The sequence below is a fragment of the Haliotis rufescens genome, unplaced genomic scaffold (assembly GCF_023055435.1).
Source record: "Haliotis rufescens isolate VD_foot unplaced genomic scaffold, xgHalRufe1.0.p SCAF_11, whole genome shotgun sequence".
NCBI lineage: Eukaryota > Metazoa > Mollusca > Gastropoda > Lepetellida > Haliotidae > Haliotis > Haliotis rufescens.
This window is the reverse complement of record NW_025963791.1, coordinates 15,015,066-15,036,683: the sequence shown is the minus strand read 5'-3', so window position 1 is coordinate 15,036,683 and position 21,618 is coordinate 15,015,066. Positions and strand designations below refer to the sequence as shown.

The following is a 21,618-nucleotide window of genomic DNA, read 5'->3' as shown; positions in this document are numbered from 1 at the left end:
CTCACACTTTCTGTTTCTGACATAGGAGCTGCAGAAGAAGAGATCTGAGAAGAGAGAGGAAGTGAAAAAGAAGGCAGAGGAAGAGGTGGCCTACCTCCAGGCAAGTGGTAAGATCACAAAGAGTCCCTCCAGGTCATCTTTAGCCAAGAAAAAGGGGGGTTCCAGAAATGGGTCCAAGAGGGGGGCTTCTAGTCCCAGAGAGGGTCAGGACAATGCTTCACAATCCACACCCAGAGATGGGGGGCAGAATGGCAGCGCTGCACCTGGCAACGTGGAGGACATGTTCCAGGTAAGAACGCGGCAATCGGGAGTTAAAGTTTCTTAAGTGCTTTATGTGACAGCTGACTTCATGTGCCAAGTACTTTTTGAAACGAGTAAAAAAGATAATTAGATGCAATGTGGTTGTGATCCTGTGAGAGCTCAGAGTGGAATTGTTTTCAACATAACCTTAACTTCACCTTTAGCCAACCTGTAACAAACAGTATGCACAGATCATATTTGGATGGTTTTCACATTACCTTAATCTATAGATTCACACATGGGTTCGAATCCCAGATCGCCACGATTATATTGTGTCATCAGCACCATGCCCATGCTCATGGGATTCAACAAAATGGTAAACGTCCAAGCCCTGCATCATATCAAGCTTTCCTGAGGCTTTCCATCAGTCTTACATGCCGTGATATCACTGGAAAACTATTGAAAGCGCTGTTAAACCCAACTAACTCACACACTCGCATAGATTCACAATAGTTGTAGTGCTAGGACAGCTTTATGCAAGTAGGCCTTTGGAATAAATGCATAGTAACTGACTACATACCCAAATAGAGAAGTTTGGAGCCTCAAGGTGTGAGTAGGTTATTCTTTACATTACCCAGAGTCTTTTTCTTAGAAAAAGAGAAAAAATAGGGGTCCACTGATCTGCAGTTGAAAAATATCTGCTCTATGAATCTTTTGTTGGAATGACCTCACATAAAATCAATAGTGGTGTCATAAACAATGGATGACATCGTTGTCATTTATTTGTGACAGTGTGTTCATATGACATCATATTGCTATGGAACTCTTTGCAGACAATTGAACAATTAACCAATCAGCTTGGAGCTAAAATTATGATGCTCAGTAAGAATTATGTCTGTGCCACTATTTGGTGAGGCATGCAAGAACAATTACACTTTTTCTAGTCATAATGTGGCTGAAATATTGTTTCCTTCAGTCAGTAAATATAAGTACTATATAATCATGTCCTCAGATGCCGTCATCACATCGCGAGGAGGCGGAGGGTGCAGGTGCCGACCCCTCTCCTCGTCTGCCCAGTCCCAGTCAGGCTGCCACCAGGTCAACGCTCAATGACCTGTTTGACACACTCAAGAAACTTGAGGAAGAGGAGAACTTTGTCACTCCTCGAGCAGAGAAAAGAACATCATGGTGTAAGTTGACAAGCATGATTACTTGTAATGAGCTTGTCTTCGGTCATCCACATATTCACTGGCTAAAACTAAATGTAATTTACGTGGCAGGGTTCAGATTAGTTTTTTCTCATTGAACTTTGATGAATCTCTGACCATGATATATTGTTATGTGGATAAGGAAGTCAAGTATGAAAATCTGGCAATATGCAGAAACTGGTTTGTTTTTTTAATGTTTGAAGTTATACACTTGTATATTGGATGATACAGGTTGTTTTCTGGTTTAAAATTTTGCTAAAAACAGTATGGAATAAGAACAAGAACTCCCTGAAGTGATTGTTTGAATATTTGACATTGTTTTGAGATCATGTATTGTCTGAATATGTCCAGTATTTGTTCTTATTGGATTAAGTGTGTGTTGTGTTTTGAACAGTGACAGAATTGGAAAAGAGGAAAGAAAAGGAAGACTGCATTGAATCTAATCTGACCGCAGAGAACTTGGAGAAACTCAATTCAAAACATGGCCTGAAACAAAGTGGTTTCCTGACTGATGGAAAGCTGAAGAGTATTATGACGTTTTTGGATGAGGTGCAAGTCAGTGATCGTCTTAGTGAGATTGACACCGTAAGTCTCTCAGATCCATCTCATTTTAATATGCCATATTTGGCAATTCCTGCTACTTATTTCAAAAGTTGGTTAAGTCTCCAACATCATCACTTTTAACTGATTTCACATTAGATCACATGTCAAGCCGAAGAAGTTAACTCGCTAACAAAGAATACACTATTAAATCATTCTATATAATGGTATTCTAATCTAAATTCATGCTCTTGTCATTTGTTAATTAATGACAAAATGTTTGTGTTATCTTGAGCATCAAGAGCATCTTGAATTAATTGAGTGATTTATTTAAGCTAGGGGTTCGACACTTGAATTAATTTGTTGACACAGTGATTTACAGTATGTGAAGTCTGGTCAGTGTTGAGTGAGGGTGAGGGATGTTGGGACTGTACAGCATTGTTGTGTGGCAGGAGATCAACAAGATGAATGAGGAGCTGGAGAAGCCAGCGCTGTTGGTGCCGTCGGGGGAGGAGTTGGCCCAGCTGGAGCAGGCCCAGGCTGTGGCCAGTGAGGTGACTAGCACAGTCCTGTCACAGCGCCTCGAGCTGGATGAGAAACGCAGGACTGTTACTATGCTACAGAAAGCCCTGGTACGCCATGTGGTGGACATTTCAATAGACCTTGTTATTATCCCCCGCCACGAAGTGGAAGGGGGATATAGGAATGGGTGCCGTCCTTCCGTCCGTCCGTCCGTCACATTTCGTTTCCAGAGCAGATCTTGAAAACCGTACCATATTTCTTCCCCAAACTTGGCACATAGATAGGTCTAGTGGTGAACTGGTGCCTTTTGATAGTTTGGGATTTTAAAAAAAGTTATTTTTCGAGTTTCCATGGTAACGACTTTTGACTTAGACTGAAAATGGCGGTAGTCCTCGTTTCTGGAGCAGATCTTGAAAACCATACCATATTTCTTCACCAGACTTGGCACATAGATAGGTCTAGTGGTGAACTGGTGCCTTTTGATAGTTTGGGATTTTTAATAAAAAAATATTCGAGTTTCCATGGCAACGACTTTGATTTGGACTGTGACTGTGGTGAACTGGTGCCTTTTGATAGTTTGGGATTTTTAATAATAAAAAAATTCGAGTTTCCATGGCAACGACTTTGATTTAGACTGAAAATGGCGGTTGTCCTCGTTTCCGGAGCAGATCTTGAAAACGGTACTATATTTCTTCACCAAACTTGGCACATAATGTCATCTCACAGTATTGAATACATTTCCTTTCTTGTTGGTAAGTTCTGCGTTGCTTGAGTGTATGTTCCTCCAAAAGTGGGGGCGGTCTGGTAGCCTAGTGGTTAAAGCGTTGGCTCGTCACGCCGAAGACCCGGGTTCGATTCCCGACATGGGTACAATGTGTGAAGCCCATTTCTGGTGTACACCGCCGTGATATTGCTGAAATATTGCTAAAAGCGGCGTAAAACCATACTCACTCACTCACTCCTCCAAAAGTGTCATGGACACAGTTGTTGCATTCACTGACTAACTTTATACAGAAACACAACTCATTACAAATACAACAGTGTAACTGATCTTAAACCTACTCAACTGTATAAACAATATATATTCTTGTCAACCATACTCTGTACTTCACTTGCTTGATAATGGTGTTAGAACCTACACCGAAACCATCGCTCCTAATTGTAATAAAGAAGTTGTTTGTCCATATGTCTCATCCTTACTCATTACAAATTCAGTAACATATTCTATCATAAACTGCAGATGGAAAAACAACACCAGTAATAACTTTTTTAAGTGCTGCAATTAGGCCATTTACAAAAAGGCCCAGTGAACATAGTTCACAGGAGCTAATGCATTGCACACACCCGACATGTCATATTGGCGGGGGATGTGGGTATTTCATGCTTGTTTATTCTAAAGGATTTAATAATTCCTATAATTTCAGTTTAGCTTTTTAATATAAGTTTGTCCAAATGTTCATTAACATTAACTTTCCTGGTTACAAGTTACATAGATACCACTGACTGACACCACTGACTGCCTGCTGTAGACAGCAGTACAAGATACCACTGACTGACCTGTGTTAACAGCAGTGTTAGATACCACTGACTGACCTGTGTTAACAGCAGTGTTAGATACCACTGACTGACTGGTGTAGACATCAGTGTTAGATACCACTGACTGACTGACCTGTGTTGACAGCAGTGTTAGATACCACTGACTGACCTGTGTTGACATCAGTGTTAGATTCCACTGACTGACCTGTGTTGACAGCAGTGTTGTATACCACTGACTGCCTGGTGTAGACAGCGTGTTAGATTCCACTGACTGACCTGTGTTGACAGCAGTGTTAGATACCACTGACTGCCTGGTGTAGACAGCAGTGTTAGATACCACTGACTGCCTGGTGTAGACAGCAGTGTTAGATACCACTGACTGACCTGTGTTGACAGCAGTGTTAGATACCACTGACTGACCTGTGTTGACAGCAGTGTTAGATACCACTGACTGCCTGGTGTAGACAGTGTGTTAGATTCCACTGACTGACCTGTGTTGACAGCAGTGTTAGATACCACTGACTGCCTGGTGTAGACAGCAGTGTTAGATACCACTGACTGACTGGTGTAGACATCAGTGTTAGATACCACTGACTGACCTGTGTTAACAGCAGTGTTAGATACCACTGACTGCCTGGTGTAGACATCAGTGTTAGATACCACTGACTGACCTGTGTTGACAGCAGTGTTAGATACCACTGACTGCCTGGTGTAGACAGCGTGTTAGATTCCACTGACTGACCTGTGTTGACAGCAGTGTTAGATACCACTGACTGCCTGGTGTAGACAGCAGTGTTAGATACCACTGACTGACTGGTGTAGACAGCGTGTTAGATATCACTGACTGACTGGTGTAGACAGCGTGTTAGATACCACTGACTGACTGGTGTAGACAGCGTGTTAGATACCACTGACTGACTGGTGTAGACAGCAGTGTTAGATACCACTGACTGACTGGTGTAGACAGCGTGTTAGATACCACTGACTGACTGGTGTAGACAGCGTGTTAGATACCACTGACTGACCTGTGTTGACAGCAGTGTTAGATACCACTGACTGACTGGTGTAGACAGCGTGTTAGATACCACTGACTGACCTGTGTTGACAGCAGTGTTAGATACCACTGACTGCCTGGTGTAGACAGCAGTGTTAGATACCACTGACTGACTGGTGTAGACAGCGTGTTAGATACCACTGACTGACCTGTGTTGACAGCAGTGTTAGATACCACTGACTGCCTGGTGTAGACAGCAGTGTTAGATACCACCTATGTTGACAGAACCAGCAGAGGGAGCTGACAGTGCGGCATGCCAGGGAGACTGAGAAGGAGATGAAGAAGAGGCTGGACCACCAGAAGGAAGAGTACGAGGAAACCGTCAAGAGACACCTTGGCTTCATTGATCAGGTACTTTTCTACTGACATACTGCCCTTTGTTTACTAATGTATGTTCACCATCTTTGAACAGTGTGCATTCTGCAGAGAAGGCTAGGGTAAGGGTTTCTGTGTTGTGTCTGTATGTGTTCTGACACCTTGGTTGGGTCATGTCAGGGTGATTCTGTGTTTGTAGGTGTTCGTACACCTGTGTTTGGTTATGTCAGGTGGTCCGTGTCTGTATGTGTTCTGACACCTTGGTTGGGTCATGTCAGGGGGTTTCTGTGTCTGTATGTGTTCTGACACCTTGGTTGGGTCATGTCGGGGTTTCTGTGTCTGTATGTGTTCTGACACCTTGGTTGGGTCATGTCTCGGAGTTTCTGTGTCTGTATGTGTTCTTTACACCTTGGTTTGGTCATGTCGGGGTTTCTGTGTCTGTATGTGTTCGGACACCTTGGTTGGCTCATGTCTGGGGGTTTCTGTGTCTGTATGTGTTCTGACACCTGTGTTGGGTCATGTCAGGGTTTCTGTGTCTCTATGTGTTCTGACACCTTGGTTGGGCCATGTTGGTGTTTCTGTGTTTGTAAGTGTTCGTACACCTGTGTTGGGTCATGTCAGGGGGTTCTGTGTCTGCATGTGTTCTGACACCTTGGTTGGGTCATGTCAGGGGTTTCTGTGTTTGTATGTGTTAGTACACCTGTGTTGGGTCATGTCTCAGGGTTTCTGTGTTGTGTCTGTATGTGTTCGGACACCTTGGTTGGGCCATGTTGGTGTTTCTGTGTCTGTATGTGTTCTGACACCTTGGTTGGGTCATGGCAAGGTTTCTGTGTTTGTATGTGTTCGTACACCTGTGTTGGGTCATGTCAGGGGGTTCTGTGCCTGTATGTGTTCTGACACCTTGGTTGGGTCATGTCAGGGTTTCTGTGTTTGTATGTGTTCTGGCACCTGTGTTGGGTCATGTCAGGGTTTCTGTGTCTCTATGTGTTCTGACACCTTGGTTGGGTCATGTTGGTGTTTCTGTGTCTGTATGTGTTCTGACACCTTGGTTGGGTCATGGCAAGGTTTCTGTGTTTGTATGTGTTCGTACACCTGTGTTGGGTCATGTCAGGGGGTTCTGTGTCTGTATGTGTTCTGACACTGGTTGGGTCATGTCAGGGGGTTTCTGCGTCTGTATGTGCTCGGACACCTTGGTTTGGTCATGGCAGGATTTCTGTGTCTGTATGCGTTCTGACACCTTGGTTGGGTCATGTCGGGGTTTCTGTGTCTGTATGTGTTCTGACACCTTGGTTGGGTCATGTCAGGGTTTCTGTGTTGTGTCTATGTGTTCTGACACCTTGTTTGGGTCATGTCGGGGTTTCTGTGGTTTCTGTATGTGTTAGTACACCTGTGTTGGGTCATGTAAGGGGGGTTTCTGTGTCTCTATGTGTTCTGACACCTTGGGTGGGTCATGTCAGGGGTTTCTGTGTCTCTATGTGTTCTGACACCTTGGTTGGGTCATGTCAGGGTTTCTGTGTTGTGTCTATGTGTTCTGACACCTTGTTTGGGTCATGTCGGGGTTTCTGTGTTGTGTCTGTATGTGTTAGTACACCTGTGTTGGGTCATGTCAGGGGTTTCTGTGTCTGTATGTGTTCGGACAGCTTGGTTGGGTCATGTCGGGGTTTCTGTGTCTGTAGGTGTTAGTACACCTGTGTTGGGTCATGTCTGGGTTTTTTCATTGTCTGTATGTGTTCGGACACCTTGGTTGGCCAATTTGGGGTTTCTGTGTCTGTATGTGTTCTGACACCTTGGTTGGGTCATGTCGGGGTTCTGTGTCTGTATGTGTTCTGACACCTTGGTTGGGTCATGGCAGGGGGTTTATGTGTCTGTATTTGTTTGGACACCTTGGTTGGGGTTTCTGTGTCTGTATGTGTTCTGGTAGTGTTACCTTGTGTTGCAGCTGATTGATGACAAGAAGACACTCAGTGAGAGATGTGAACAAGTGGTGAAGGAACTGAAAGTCATTGACAAGAAATACCAGGATAAGATAAAGTCCATGGATGACAGGTTGGTCATGTTTTTTGCATGGAGTCTTTCATCATGCAGGGTTTTTCAGGAAATTGACCGATTGTTCCAGTGCCCTGAAGATTTTGATTTGAAGTGTTTTTGATTTTGCTGATAGTATAGAAGAAGGTGGTGGGGTGTTGCACATCCTCTAGTCTGTTAAGTTCTTTGCGCAGCCACAAGGAGTTGCACATCCTCTCTAGTCTGTCATGTTCTCTGTGTAGCCACAGCCGCAAGTAAGCAACATCCTCTTTTATCTGGTATGTTGTATGTGCAGCCATGGCCATGAGATGTTGCAAATCCTCTATAAATCTGGTATGTTGTATTTGCAGCCATGGCCATGACATGTTGCACATCCTCTTAAATCTGGTATGTTGTATGTGCAGCCATGGCCATGAGATGTTGCACATCCTCTTAAATCTGGTATGTTGTATGTGCAGCCATGGCCATGAGATGTTGCACATTCTCTATAAATCTGGTATGTTGTATTTGTAGCCATGGCCATGAGATGTTGCACATCCTCTTAAATCTGGTATGTTGTATGTGCAGCCATGGCCATGAGATGTTGCACATCCTCTATAAATCTGGTATGTTGTATTTGCAGCCATGGCCATGAGATGTTGCACATCCTCTATAAATCTGGTATGTTGTATGTGCAGCCATGGCCATGAGATGTTGCACATCCTCTATAAATCTGGTATGTTGTATGTGCAGCCATGGCCATGAGATGTTGCACATCCTCTTAAATCTGGTATGTTGTATGTGCAGCCATGGCCATGAGATGTTGCACATTCTCTATAAATCTGGTATGTTGTATTTGTAGCCATGGCCATGAGATGTTGCACATCCTCTTAAATCTGGTATGTTGTATGTGCAGCCATGGCCATGAGATGTTGCACATCCTCTATAAATCTGGTATGTTGTATTTGCAGCCATGGCCATGAGATGTTGCACATCCTCTTAAATCTGGTATGTTGTATGTGCAGCCATGGCCATGAGATGTTGCACATCCTCTATAAATCTATATGTTGTATGTGCAGCCATGGCCATGAGATGTTGCACATCCTCTTAAATCTGGTATGTTGTATGTGCAGCCATGGCCATGAGATGTTGCACATCCTCTATAAATCTGGTATGTTGTATGTGCAGCCATGGCCGTGAGATGCAGAAGCTGAAGGACATCCATGCTGCTGCTGAGAAGTTGAGGAGAGAGAAGTGGATTGAGGAGAAGACCAAGAAGATCAAGGTACAGATAGATATACAACTCTGTTAAGTGTTGTGGTAGCTACTAGGCAATCAACCCTGTGAGTGAGTTGGAATTTACACCGCTTTTTGGCAATATTCCAGCAATGACACAGCGGAGGACACCAGCAATGGGTTCACACATTGTACCAATGTGAATATACCCTGTGAAGTTTCCATTCAAAATATTAACCTTTCAAATGCTTGTATTCAATCATCTTCCCGAGGCAAGAGAGAAAACTGACTATAAAAGTCCACTTTCCACCCTTTCTGAACTAGGCTGGTATTATGGAGTTACATTTTGGCTGGACTAATGAGTCTATGCAAAGTCCAATCAAAGTCGCGCACCAAAATCGAAATCCAGTTAATAAACTGTCATGCAGATTTCGGTCGATTGCATGATTTGCAAAGCATGTGTACCGTCAGTTTGTTGTCAACAGATATTTTCCAAGTCTTTTCATGTTTTTGATTAAGGTGCTCACGTGATTTGAACCACTTTGCAATGTAAGACCCGTTTTATCACAATATGGATCTTGATTATTGATCAGATCGTCTTGACTGCGCGCCACCATTTTGTTTGAAACAAATGCAAGTGAAACGAGAGGTGGAATCTGATTGGTCCATAGGAGAAGCTTAGAAGGGACATAACTCGTAATAACCACTGGTAGCGCTATGATCGAGCACAGGAATTCGAGCCTTGTTCGGCAAGGGTTGAAACTGGACTTTTAAGGATTGGAGAAAACAGGCTCACGATGTTTTGGTAGACAGAGCATGCCCTGGGGAGTGGGAAAAACCAAGGGGGCGGTTTTTCCTGACCCCCAGGGCATGCTCTGTCTACCAAAACCGAGGGAAAGTGTTTTTCCATACTTATAAACCGTCTAAATTGATTAAATGTTATAACGAGCATCTATAAATGAGGCGCTTCATTATAGGGCTTCCTTGAAGACGTGATATCATAACTTGCACATGAAATTCGCTGACTTGCCAGGCGTCAAGAGCACTTGGATGTGTCAACAACAAAACACAACTAAAATACTTACTTTTAAATGAAAGTGAAATCTTCGGTCTCTAAATGTTTGTGTTGCAATATTCCACTTCTTTTAAACTTTTCAAAACGAAAATTCGCAAATTTAAAAGGTGTCTTTTGCTTTACAAGATTTACGACTTTAAATAATCCAACTGTTACACAGAGGTAGTTGTGACGTAACGGCTAGCAGTTACTTAACGTGCAGGTTGTGCAGCATTGATAAGCACTTGTTTAAAAGCATGTGTTTTGAAACCTCGCTGTCCTTTCACCAGAGACTCTGAAGTGGAAAGATGAGTGACGACGACTTTCATTTTGTTACCCAGTCTTCATTCACTGTACACATGACATTAAATTTTAATTGAATTAAAATTTTGAATTGCTACTTGTAGTCATTTTTTCAGTTACTTGGTTAAACCTGGGATTTGAGGTTTTACATTCAAAGTAAAACCTCCAGAACAAAAAAAACACCTCATAATAGGTTTTACTTTGAAAGTAAAACCTCACAATAGGTTTTAATACCTATAGAAAGAACTCTCTTACTTAATAGAGATCCCAATGAATAGGTTTATAAAGTCAGTTAACTCACTTGCCTTGGGAAGATGGTATTCAATTGACCAGAAAAAGGTATTTTCACAGAAAGTTTTGGTGAATCCTTAGACATTTTGTTCTTTTAAAGGTAAATCTTTTTTCTGTGTTGACTTTTTGCACAGATTGAACACTTGAGTAAATGACTACACGTGTAAGAGTTTATTAATGTTTTGAGAGTGATGTAGACTAACCAGGAAGTCATGTGTACTCTAGGAGATGACAGTGAAGGGTTTGGAGCCAGAGATCCAACGTCTCATCGCCAAACACAAAGCAGAAATAAAGAAGATAAAACAGCTCCAGGAGGGTGACATCCTTGAATCTGACGAGCGGGCTTCACATCGCTATGTGAAGATGATGGAGGAACTGCGTGAACAGCTGGAGCAGGAGAAGGAAGCAGCATGCAACAGGGAGAGGCAGATGGCCAAGGAGAGGTACACTTAGTTACATCAACACATCAAACCTGGAGTCAAACATAGCCATGTATAGAAGTGGTAGTATTTTTTCACTCAGCTTCACTTTTGTTATCCTTTTATTTGTTCATAAAGACATGAAGACTCCATGAAACTAGATTCTGTCTTGAAAATGCTTTGAAAAGGGATAATGTCATGTGTAGGCATCTGTATGTCCTGTGTAGGCATCTGAGTCATGTGTAGGTATATATGTCATGTGTAGGCATTTATATCATGTGTAGGCATCTGCCATGTGTAAGCATCTATGTCATGTGTAGGCATCCATATCCTGTGTAGGAATCTATGTTGTGTAGGTATCTATGTCATGTGTAGGTACCTATGGCATGTGGAGGCTTCTATGTCATGTGTAGGCATCTGTGTCATGTGTAGGCACCTTAGGCATATGTGTAGACATATATGGCATGTGTAGGTATATATGGCATGTGTAGGCATCTCTGTCATGTGTAGGCATCTATGTGTATGCATCTCTGCTACGTGTATGCATCTATGTCATGTGTAGGTATCTATGTGTATGCATCTTTGTCATGTGTAGGCATCTATGTGTATGCATCTATGTCATGTGTAGGCATTTACGTGTATGCATCTATGTCATGTGTAGGCATCTACGTGTCTGCATCAATGTCATGTGTAGGCATCTATGTCATGTGTAGGCATCTATGTCATGTGTAGGCATCTATGTGTAGGCATCTCTGTCATGTGTAGGCATCTATGTGTATGCATCTATGTCATGTGTAGGCATCTATGTGTAGGCATCTCTGTCATGTGTAGGCATCTATGTGTATGCATCTATGTCATGTGTAGGCATCTACGTGTCTGCATCAATGTCATGTGTAGGCATCTATGTCATGTGTAGGCATCTATGTCATGTGTAGGCATCTATGTGTAGGCATCTCTGTCATGTGTAGGCATCTATGTGTATGCATCTATGTCATGTATAGGCATCTATGTGTAGGCATCTCTGTCATGTGTAGGCATCTACGTGTATGCATCTATGGCATGTGTAGGCATCTATGTGTATGCATCTATGGCATGTGTAGGCATCTATGTGTAGGCATCTCTGTCATGTGTAGGCATCTATGTGTATGCATCTATGTCATGTGTAGGCATCTCTGTCATGTGTAGGCATCTATGTGTATGCATCTATGTCATGTGTAGGCATCTACGTGTATGCATCTATGGCATGTGTAGGCATCTCTGTGTAGGCATCTCTGTCATGTGTAGGCATCTACGTGTATGCATCTATGGGATGTGTAGGCATCTATGTGTATGCATCTATGGCATGTGTAGGCATCTGTGTAGGCATCTATGTCATGTGTAGGCATCTACGTGTATGCATCTATGACATGTGTAGGCATCTATGTGTATGCATCTATGGCATGTGTAGGCATCTATGTGTATGCATCTATGGCATGTGTAGGCATCTATGTGTAGGCATCTCTGTCATGTGTAGGCATCTACGTGTATGTATCTATGTCATGTGTAGGCATCTATGTGTATGCATCTATGGCATGTGTAGGCATCTATGTGTAGGCATCTCTGTCATGTGTAGGCACCTACGTGTATGCATCTATGTCATGTGTAGGCATCTATGTGTATGCATAGGCATCTGTGTATGCATCTATGTCATGTGTAGGCATCTATGTCATGTGTATGCATCTATGTCATGTGTAGGAATCAATGTCATGTGTAGGCATCAATGTCATTTGTAGGCTTCTATGTCATGTGTAGGCATCCATCTCGTGTAGGTATCTGTCATGTGTAGGCATCCACATGTAGGCATCCATGTCGTGTAGGTATCTATGTCATGTGTAGGTATCCACATGTAGGCATCTGTGTCGTGTAGGTATCTATGTCATGTGTAGGCATCCACATGTAGGCATCCATGTCGTGTAGGTATCTATATCATGTGTAGGCATCCACGTGTAGGCATCTATGTCATGTGTAGACATTTATGTGTGTAGGTATGAGAAGCAGTTGCAGCAGGAGGAGGAGTCGTACCAGCAGCAACGGCGACGGCTCCATGCCGAGGTACAGGAGGAGAAGGAGAGGCTGTCCCAACATGCCTCCCGGCAACGCACTGAAGTGGACAAGCTGCAGAGACAGCTGGAGGACAGCCACAAGATGGCGCTTGATGCCATGAAGTCAGAGTTTGAAAAGGCTCGAGAAGAACAGGACAGGCGACATGCTGTAAGTAACACTACTAGCAAGGCATTCTATCTAGAGCAATACAAGGACAACTGTCTATGGGTAAACAAGTTCATTAATACAGCAAAGTGAAGTATGATCAACCATCAAAACCATACTTCACCTTAATGTACATCACTTGCTTGATAAAGACCTTCAAATATTATTCACCTTAACATTGCCTCAAAGGTCACAAAGAAGTTGTTTTTCTCATCACACCAACTTGTAAATGTTACTCAAAAATGGTGTAGCTAACGTACATTTTCATTATAACCTGTCTATTCTACTCAGAACATGTAGAATAGGTCATGACTCTCAACATAAATTTCATGGAGTTTTAAGCTCTCCAGGGTGTGATTGTATAAAACAATCCTAGCGCTTAGGTGATCGTAACTCCCATACCTTTAACATAGACTTACGACAATCGTAGTGCTAAGGTTGTGTTGTACAATGGCACCCTGCTCTCTATTGTTGCCAGAATTGATTGCTATGCAAAATGATTTCTATTATTTATGATTACTATCTATTTATCTATCTATGACTGACAGCTCTTTTAGAATTGTCTCATTTACATATTTAATCCTTTTGCAACATAACTCATACACATGAAATAAGGTTACTACCTGACCTAACGTCTCACACAAAATACCATATATAACCCATGGAAGTGTCCCTGGCACCTGCGTATCCCAATTGCGTGGATCAATGCTGATAGAGGCAATCACTAATATGCTGGAATATGGTGCTTCATTAAATAACAATCAATCATGAATTTATCTCCTTGTCAAATTACATTTGTATCACGGGTCCCCATTACCATGAGGCCAAATTAATGGATAGTTCTTCAAATTAATGGATAGTACTTCAAATTAATGGATAGTACCTCAAATTAATAGATAGTACTTCAAATTAATGGATAGTACTTCAAATTAATGAATAATACCTCAAATAAATGGATAGTACTTCAAATTAATGGATAATACCTCAAATTAATGGATAGTACTTCAAATTAATGGATAGTACTTCACCAAATGAAGACAAAGTAGGACCATCTCAGCGCAATGGCATCATACACCATTGAATGGCTCTCCTGAACCAGGCCACGTGGTTGTAGCTACGATATAACTGAACTCCATACAAGTACAAGAGATAGTAGTGTTGATAAATATTATTCCTTCTGCAGATTGAGGTCCGTGAGCTGAATGAACGTTTGCGTGTTGAGAAAGAGGCATGGGAGGAGAACTACATGAAGAAACAGGAGACGTGGCTGACTCAGAAGGAGCGGGAACTCAAGTCCCACGTGCGGAGAGACCGGGACAAGGAGATAGAGCTGGTTATACAGCGGCTGGAAGAGGATGCCACACGGTCTAGGGACGAGTGTGAGCGAGCTGCAGAAAACAGAATCAAGTAAGTGATTGCTACTTTCTATCATGGTGAAGATTGACGTTGTCACCTACAGACATCAAGAATAAACATCTTAGTTCCTCTTTCTGTCAATTTTTCTAGTTTCTAGTTTATTTAGTTTTCACTAAATATGTTATAGTTTATTCACTGTACATTGATTATGCTAAAAAGAACTCTAAAAAGAACAATATTTTAATGATAAATTCAATCCTGCTTTAAATAGAACATAAATATTTCATCAAAAGAACAGTTTTGTTGCCACATAAATGCACAGTACACCAGTGCCGACTCCCACTATTCATGATGAACATAACTGTTGCATGACATCACAATGGCTGGTAATGATGTCATAATCAGTGTAACTTCATTCTCCCTGATGATACCAATGAAACATGTCATAGAAAGTACTCAGTATTGTGTTTTGTTTTACATTTCATATATATGTACTACTTTACAAACGTCCCTGAAGTCACTGAGTTTTGTGTACACTTTGTTGGTGATGCAGTTACATCGCTTTCTGTTTCCTGTAGACGAATGCGGGACAAGTTCAATAATGAAATGAAGGAGCTCGAGAGTTCCGAGAGGCATGCAGTACAGAAGTACAATGAGATGAAGGTAAGATGCGCATGATGCCGCAAGGTGTCACAACAGTACGTTATGTTAACACTGAATCAGGGGGCACGGGTAGCCCAGTCGTCTAAGGCCCTGCGATTCGCTGTGCAGAGTTGCGTCCCTTGGGCACACCAGAAACCTATGATTGTGGGTTCGAATCCCGGTTCGCCCCAATTATGTTTCTAGGTTTGTCAGCACCATACCCGTGCTCGTGGGTTTCACCGAAGTGGTAAACGTCTTAAACCTGCATCACTTCGGGCTTTCCTCCCTCATTAAGCTGACACGCCGTGATATAACTGGAATAATGTTAAAAGTGGCGTTAAACCCAACTCACTCACTCACTCACTCACTCACTCACTCACTCACTCACTAACACTGAATCAGTCACTGACATTCAACAAAGGACATGCTAGTTTGTCATGAAGGGACAAAGGACAAGAGACGTGGATATGCAAGAGACATACATTTCATGTTTAAGTAAAAGAAAATATTTAAGAATTACTGGCAACACAGCAGTGCATAGAAACAACTAAGAGTATATTACCAAAGCATGTCTATTCACAGGTTAAGTAAAAGCATGCATTTGAAAACCATATTTTACCATTTTATGTCCTGACCTGTTTGTGTAGCATCCTTCATGTGTCGTGGGCATCTGGCATTAGCATCATCTCCACAGATACCAATGTACCAATGAAGCTGAAACTTTGTATACTTGTTCCAACTAATGATGCCTCCCTAATTTGTTCATGAAATTTGAATCCAATTTTAAATATGTACCCTTTTGTTCAAGAGATGCAAATCAGATATACAACATGGCTGCCACAGCAGCCTTAGTGAAAATCCTATTTATGGTAAAACTAAAGTGAAATTTGATATATGTCTAGTTAGTAATAGATAGGGCTGAACACATGTTCCCTTTTTTCAAAATTTAAACTTTGGACCTTGTTTTGACTCACATTCTGTGCAAGGTCATTTCTTTTCACTGTAACCAACATCTCCTCAGAAACCACTGGACCAATGAAGCTGAAACGTCACAGCTTGTTTCCACCACTGATAACGCCTGAACTGAGGTTCAAATGTGATTTTTCTACATGGCCACTACAGCCATTTTAATGAACTTATAAGACTATTACTCAGCCATGTCCAAAATGTATGTGTTTAACTTGTAGTGGGACTTAATATATCTGTTCCACATTTTGCTATAATGTATATTTTGACCTTGTCTTGACCTTTGTGTTTTTATCATTTTCTTAAAACATGAGGCCAAATAGACTTCCTATCTGAAATTAGTTTGTAGTCCTGAGTAATTATTTGAATATGAATGCTGACAAATTTTGTTAAGTGTCTGTCTTTGTTGACATTTTCTCTATTTTCTACATATCCAGGTGAGCTACACTTCCCAGGCACTATTTTATGTCTATTTTAGTGCCAAGAATAGAAGATTCATCTAACAGAGATGAGGATTGTGTTTCTGTGTTGTAGGCTCAGCTGACGGAGATCGAAGGTGAATGTGAAAGGTTGAAGGTCATTGTTAGACAGAAGGATCAGGAAGTCCTGGATATAAAGAAGGTAAAGCAAGGAAACCTGTGTCATACTTTACCCATCTCATAATATTTGTTTACCCAGGTCTCGTATTTGTACGTTATTTACTTTACCTAACATTTATCTGCAATATATCTTGCATGAGAACTGTCCCTCCAAATACTTTGAAGCAATGCCTGGCAAACATATTCTTTATTCTATGATGCTGTGTGTTGCAGCTGACAGACCGGCTTCATGAGGAACGCAGCCATGTATCAGATATCATTCGCCAGGAGTTTGCTGACCGCATTGTTACCACAGAGGAGGAAAACAAAAGATTGAAAAATGAAATGTCAGAATTGAGAGCAAAACACCGAATTGAAATCGAGAGGGGCAAGACTGACATCGAAGAAATCAAAAGACAAAAAGATGATGAGATGGAGGAGGTACACAAGAGGTATAGAATCTCTGATTATGCATATTCATGTAATCAACAGTACAATGGTATTGAGCAGGGACGAGTCCAAATTTACGACCCAGGTACTTGACCCCCTATTACCCGACCCTACCCGGGTCCCTACTGTAGGTCTCAAGAGTTGGGTACTTAATGTCCGATTGGGAATTGTTTTACCACAGCCCTGGCAAATGCTATTTAGATACATGTATAAAATGATCAGATCATGCATACACTGAAGTCGACTGAAGCTATATCTTTACTCAAACATGTAAAAGTCGGAAAGAATGTGTGCATAGGCAGAAAGAAATGCAAACATAAGTGACTTTTATTATTATTGTATTTAAACAACATATTACATAACTAACCATGGGTCTGGGTAGTCCTGTGGGTACCCAGGTCCTGTTTAGGACCCACCCGACCCCAGTACACAAGTTACCCGTCCCAGGCCTACAACGGTATAATACACTAATGGTAGTTACCGGTAGTCTGAAGTTCATTGAGGAAGAAGATATGATTTTTAATTTCAAATACTTAATTGTTGTACACCATGTTCCAAGGTCTCAGTATTTCATCGGGTCATTAAGGGGCAAGAATGTATATGTGTATTATCAATGCATGCCAGCATATTTGTGAGCAAAGCCAAAAGTGACATAGATTGTAGAGGTTACCACTTTGATAAAAACCATTATCTGTGTGGTTGTAAATTTACATTATTGATGATGCTGTAATGTTTGATGTTTGTGTTGTCAGGGTTCTGTAATGGTTGATGTTTGTGTTGTCAGAGTGCTGTAATGGTTGATATTGTGTTGTCAGAGTGCTGTTATGAATGATGGTTTTGTTGTCAGGGTGCTGTAATGGTTGATGTTTGTGTTGTCAGGGTGCTGTAATGGTTGATATTGTGTTGTCAGAGTGCTGTAATGGTTGATGTTTGTGTTGTCAGAGTGCTGTAATGGTTGATATTGTGTTGTCAGAGTGCTGTTATGATTGATGGTTTTGTTGTCAGGGTGCTGTAATGGTTGATGTTTGTGTTGTCAGGGTGCTGTAATGGTTGATATTGTGTTGTCAGGGTGCTGTAATGGTTGATGTTTGTGTTGTCAGAGTGCTGTAATGGTTGATATTGTGTTGTCAGGGTGCTGTTGTAATTGATGGTTTTGTTGTCAGGGTACTGTAATGGTTGATGTTTGTGTTGTCAGGGTGCTGTAGTGGTTGATGGTTGTGGTGTCAGGGTGCTGTAGTGGCTGATGGTTGTGTTGTCAAGGTGTTGTAATGGTTGATGGTTGAGTTGTCAGGGTGCTGTAATGGTTGATGTTTGTGTTGTCAGGGTTCTGTAATGATTGATGGTTTTGTTGTCAGGGTGCTGTAATGGTTGATGTTTGTGTTGTCAGGGTGCTGTAATGGTTGATGTTTGTGTTGTCAGAGTGCTGTAATGGTTGATATTGTGTTGTCAGGGTGCTGTAATGGTTGATGTTTGTGTTGTCAGAGTGCTGTAATGGTTGATATTGTGTTGTCAGGGTGCTGTAATGGTTGATGGTTGTGTTGTCAGGGTGCTGTAGTGGCTGATAGTTGTGTTGTCAAGGTGTTGTAATGGTTGATGGTTGAGTTGTCAGGGTGCTGTAATGGTTGATGTTTGTGTTGTCAGGGTTCTGTAATGATTGATGGTTTTGTTGTCAAGGTGTTATAATAGTTGATGGTTGTGTTGTGAGAGTGCTGTAGTGGTTGATGGTTGTGTTGTCAGGGTGCTGTAATTGTTGATGGTTGTGGTGTCAGGGTGCTGTAGTGGTTTATGGTTGTGTTGTCATGGTGCTGTAATGGTTGATGGTTGTGTTGTCAGGGTGCTGTAATGGTTGATGTTTGTGTTATCAGGGTGCTGTAGTGGTTGATGTTTGTGTTGTCAGGGTGCTGTATAGGTTTATGGTTGTGTTGTCAGGGTGCTGTTATGGTTGATGGTTGTGTTGTCAGGGTGGTGTAGTGGTTGATGGTTGTGTTGTCAGGGTGCTGTAATGGTTGATGTGTGTGTTGTCAGGGTGCTGTAATGGTTGATGGTTGTGGTGTCAGGGTGCTGTAGTGGTTGATGGTTGTGGTGTCAGGGTGCTGTAATGGATGATGTTTGTGTTGTCAGGGTGAAGCAGGCCATCGTGAAGAAAGAGGAGGTGGTGAACCAGCTGCGGCAGCAGTACCAGGCTGCCACCAAACGTGCAGACCACCTCGAGGGGCTCCTCAACCAACAGCGGAAACAGCTCCTGGGGAAGAAAGCTACATAGTACCCTCAAGGCATCAATGTCCTCATGCGTAGACATCACAGTATGGCTAGTTTTATCTCACCTTGACACCATCAAAGTGGGCACTTTTTATGGGTCTTTGTCTGTTGTCCATCCACCATTCTGTATTTAGCACTGGACTTGAAATAGTTTCTTCTCCTTATCAGCTAACATGTAAATATGCTTTTTGCATCATATGTTCTAAATGTTCAAGATTACATGAGGGATGTTTATCTCCTCAGTAACCATTGGAGATACTCCAGTCTTCAGGGGATGTTCATTAGATTCTTCCTGACAATGAAATAAGGTTTAAGATTTATTAATTCAAAACGAGTCATAGCATTTGTAAAAAATAAGGTGTGTAGAATAAGTTGAACATCAAATTATATCTACCACATGTTCACTGAACTTTAAGAACTTTAAGCGGAATTATAATCAGTGGCAAATAGTTAGAAATCTATCAAACAATGAATGGTCGGATGTCTAACTTTTTAAAGAGCATTATGTCATTCAAACTGGACCAATTGTCATGATATTTTTTATGTTCCTATAGACCAGGAAACCTTTTCAGATCATCTGAATAATCCTAGTACAATGCCAAACTTGATAAGTATTACATGGCTATTTTTACAGGATTTTTAAAAAACAAACCTACAGCTAAAATCGTATTGCTAAACTGGAACCTCATTACTCGACATCATGCTACTCACATTATCTCTGCGGAGGTTTTATGTCATTTAATAAAGGTGAGCTTCTGTACCTCTGGTACTCTGTGTATTTATCACTCACATCTAAGTGCTTCAGTTACATTGTTGTACTATTTATATGTTTGGTAGTAAGCGCCCATGAAGTCCTGATGTGTATGTTTTTGTTATTACTTATTACAAGCTTCAGAGCTTGTATGTAAATAGTATTTTATGTTTGAATGTTTTTTACTATTACAAAAGTATTTATTTAATACAAAACAAGAAATATATCTTTGATCATTTGTCACAGACTGTTTCAGTAGTACACCCCCACATTAAAGTCATAGCAAAAAAATATATTTGAAATATTATATCAGCAGTAACACACTTTATAACACTAAAGAAAAATAAGCCGTCCACCAATATTTTCATTGCCTAAGAATCCATTGTTTTGTACTGTTTCAGTGTAACAAAGTTACCATTCATATTGATTGATTTATGTGAGATACATCTTGTTAATGTTATGGTACTTGTGAAAGTTTTGAGTTACATATCAATTATTTGTGATTTTTTGTTAGTGCTGCTGTTGAATGAGATAAGGTGGTCAGTGTACAAACTGTCACAACCCTTGTGGTATGTCTTGAGTCCAATACTGTAATCATTATGCTTTTGTCGTGACTCTTGTAATGCCGTTAAGATATGGGGTAGAAGAGATCTTCAGCAACCCATGCTTGCCGTAAAGACGACTATGCTTGTCGTAAGAGATCACGGGATCAGGTGGTCAGACTCGCTGACTTGGTTGATGCATGTCATCGTATCCCAATTGCGTGGATCTATGCTCATGATGTCAATCCCTGGATTGATTGTCTGGTCCAGACTTGATTATTTACAGACCACCATCATATAGCTGGAATATTGCTGAGTGCAGTATTAAACAACAAACAAACAAATCATGTGTTGTCATGACACTAATGTTGTGTCCTGACGCTGGTAATGTCATATTAAACTCTGGAGTTGTGTCATGACCCGTGTTGCGACATCAGTCTACTGTTGTGCCATGCTGTATAAGTCTAGTATTGTGTCATGCCACATAAGTTTAGTGTTGTCATGCTGCATCAGTCTAGTATTGTGTCATGCTACATCAGTCTAGTGTTGTCATCAGTCTGCATTGTATTGTCATGCTGCATCATTGCATGACTACTGTGTGGTGAATGACTCAAAGTATGTCATGTCATGTCATGTCAGGATTTCCTGAGAGTCCAAGGATCTGAAACTACTGTGATATTTTACAATGACCTGCCATTGTCACCACTGATGTTTTCATATCATTTAGTGTTCAGTTGTGTGCATATGTAGATCTACAATTACTATTATCACATTTTGTTTTATTCTATATATCATATCCTGCCATATTTGAAGCGGAGTGCTAAGATTTTATGCCTGAGGACATATATTTTCCACACACTTGCAATGAAATACATGCATTATCATAGTATAGCAGTTGAAGCACTTTTTCAACAGTTTGCATTTTTTTTTATCCCTCTAGAACATGAATGCCTACTGATCAGGATTCATTTCAAGAAAGCTGACTTGAGGATTAATGTGTAATGATTTTTCTGCAAAAACATTGGATTGACATACCACATTGTGAGAAGATATTGATTTTAAAGGAAAGTATGTAATGCTTTAGAGGAATTGAAGTTGATTAATA

At 41.3% G+C, this 21,618-nt stretch overlaps 1 protein-coding gene across 1 annotated transcript in view; it reads left to right on the top strand.

The window, feature by feature from the left end:
* Positions 1-20,745, top strand: part of LOC124150889 (centrosomal protein of 131 kDa-like) — a 41,266-nt gene extending 20,521 nt beyond the window's left edge. Inside the window, exons 7-20 of the mRNA XM_046523076.2 lie at positions 26-289; positions 1,253-1,430; positions 1,843-2,033; positions 2,441-2,620; positions 5,326-5,451; positions 7,355-7,461; positions 8,608-8,704; positions 10,529-10,746; positions 12,747-12,972; positions 14,153-14,376; positions 14,904-14,988; positions 16,468-16,554; positions 16,746-16,963; positions 19,083-20,745. Coding sequence (XP_046379032.2) covers positions 26-289; positions 1,253-1,430; positions 1,843-2,033; positions 2,441-2,620; positions 5,326-5,451; positions 7,355-7,461; positions 8,608-8,704; positions 10,529-10,746; positions 12,747-12,972; positions 14,153-14,376; positions 14,904-14,988; positions 16,468-16,554; positions 16,746-16,963; positions 19,083-19,224 — 2,343 coding nt within the window. The 3' untranslated portion in view covers positions 19,225-20,745. The remainder of the gene's footprint in view (positions 1-25; positions 290-1,252; positions 1,431-1,842; positions 2,034-2,440; positions 2,621-5,325; positions 5,452-7,354; positions 7,462-8,607; positions 8,705-10,528; positions 10,747-12,746; positions 12,973-14,152; positions 14,377-14,903; positions 14,989-16,467; positions 16,555-16,745; positions 16,964-19,082) is intronic.
* Positions 20,746-21,618: the final 873 nt, after the last annotated feature.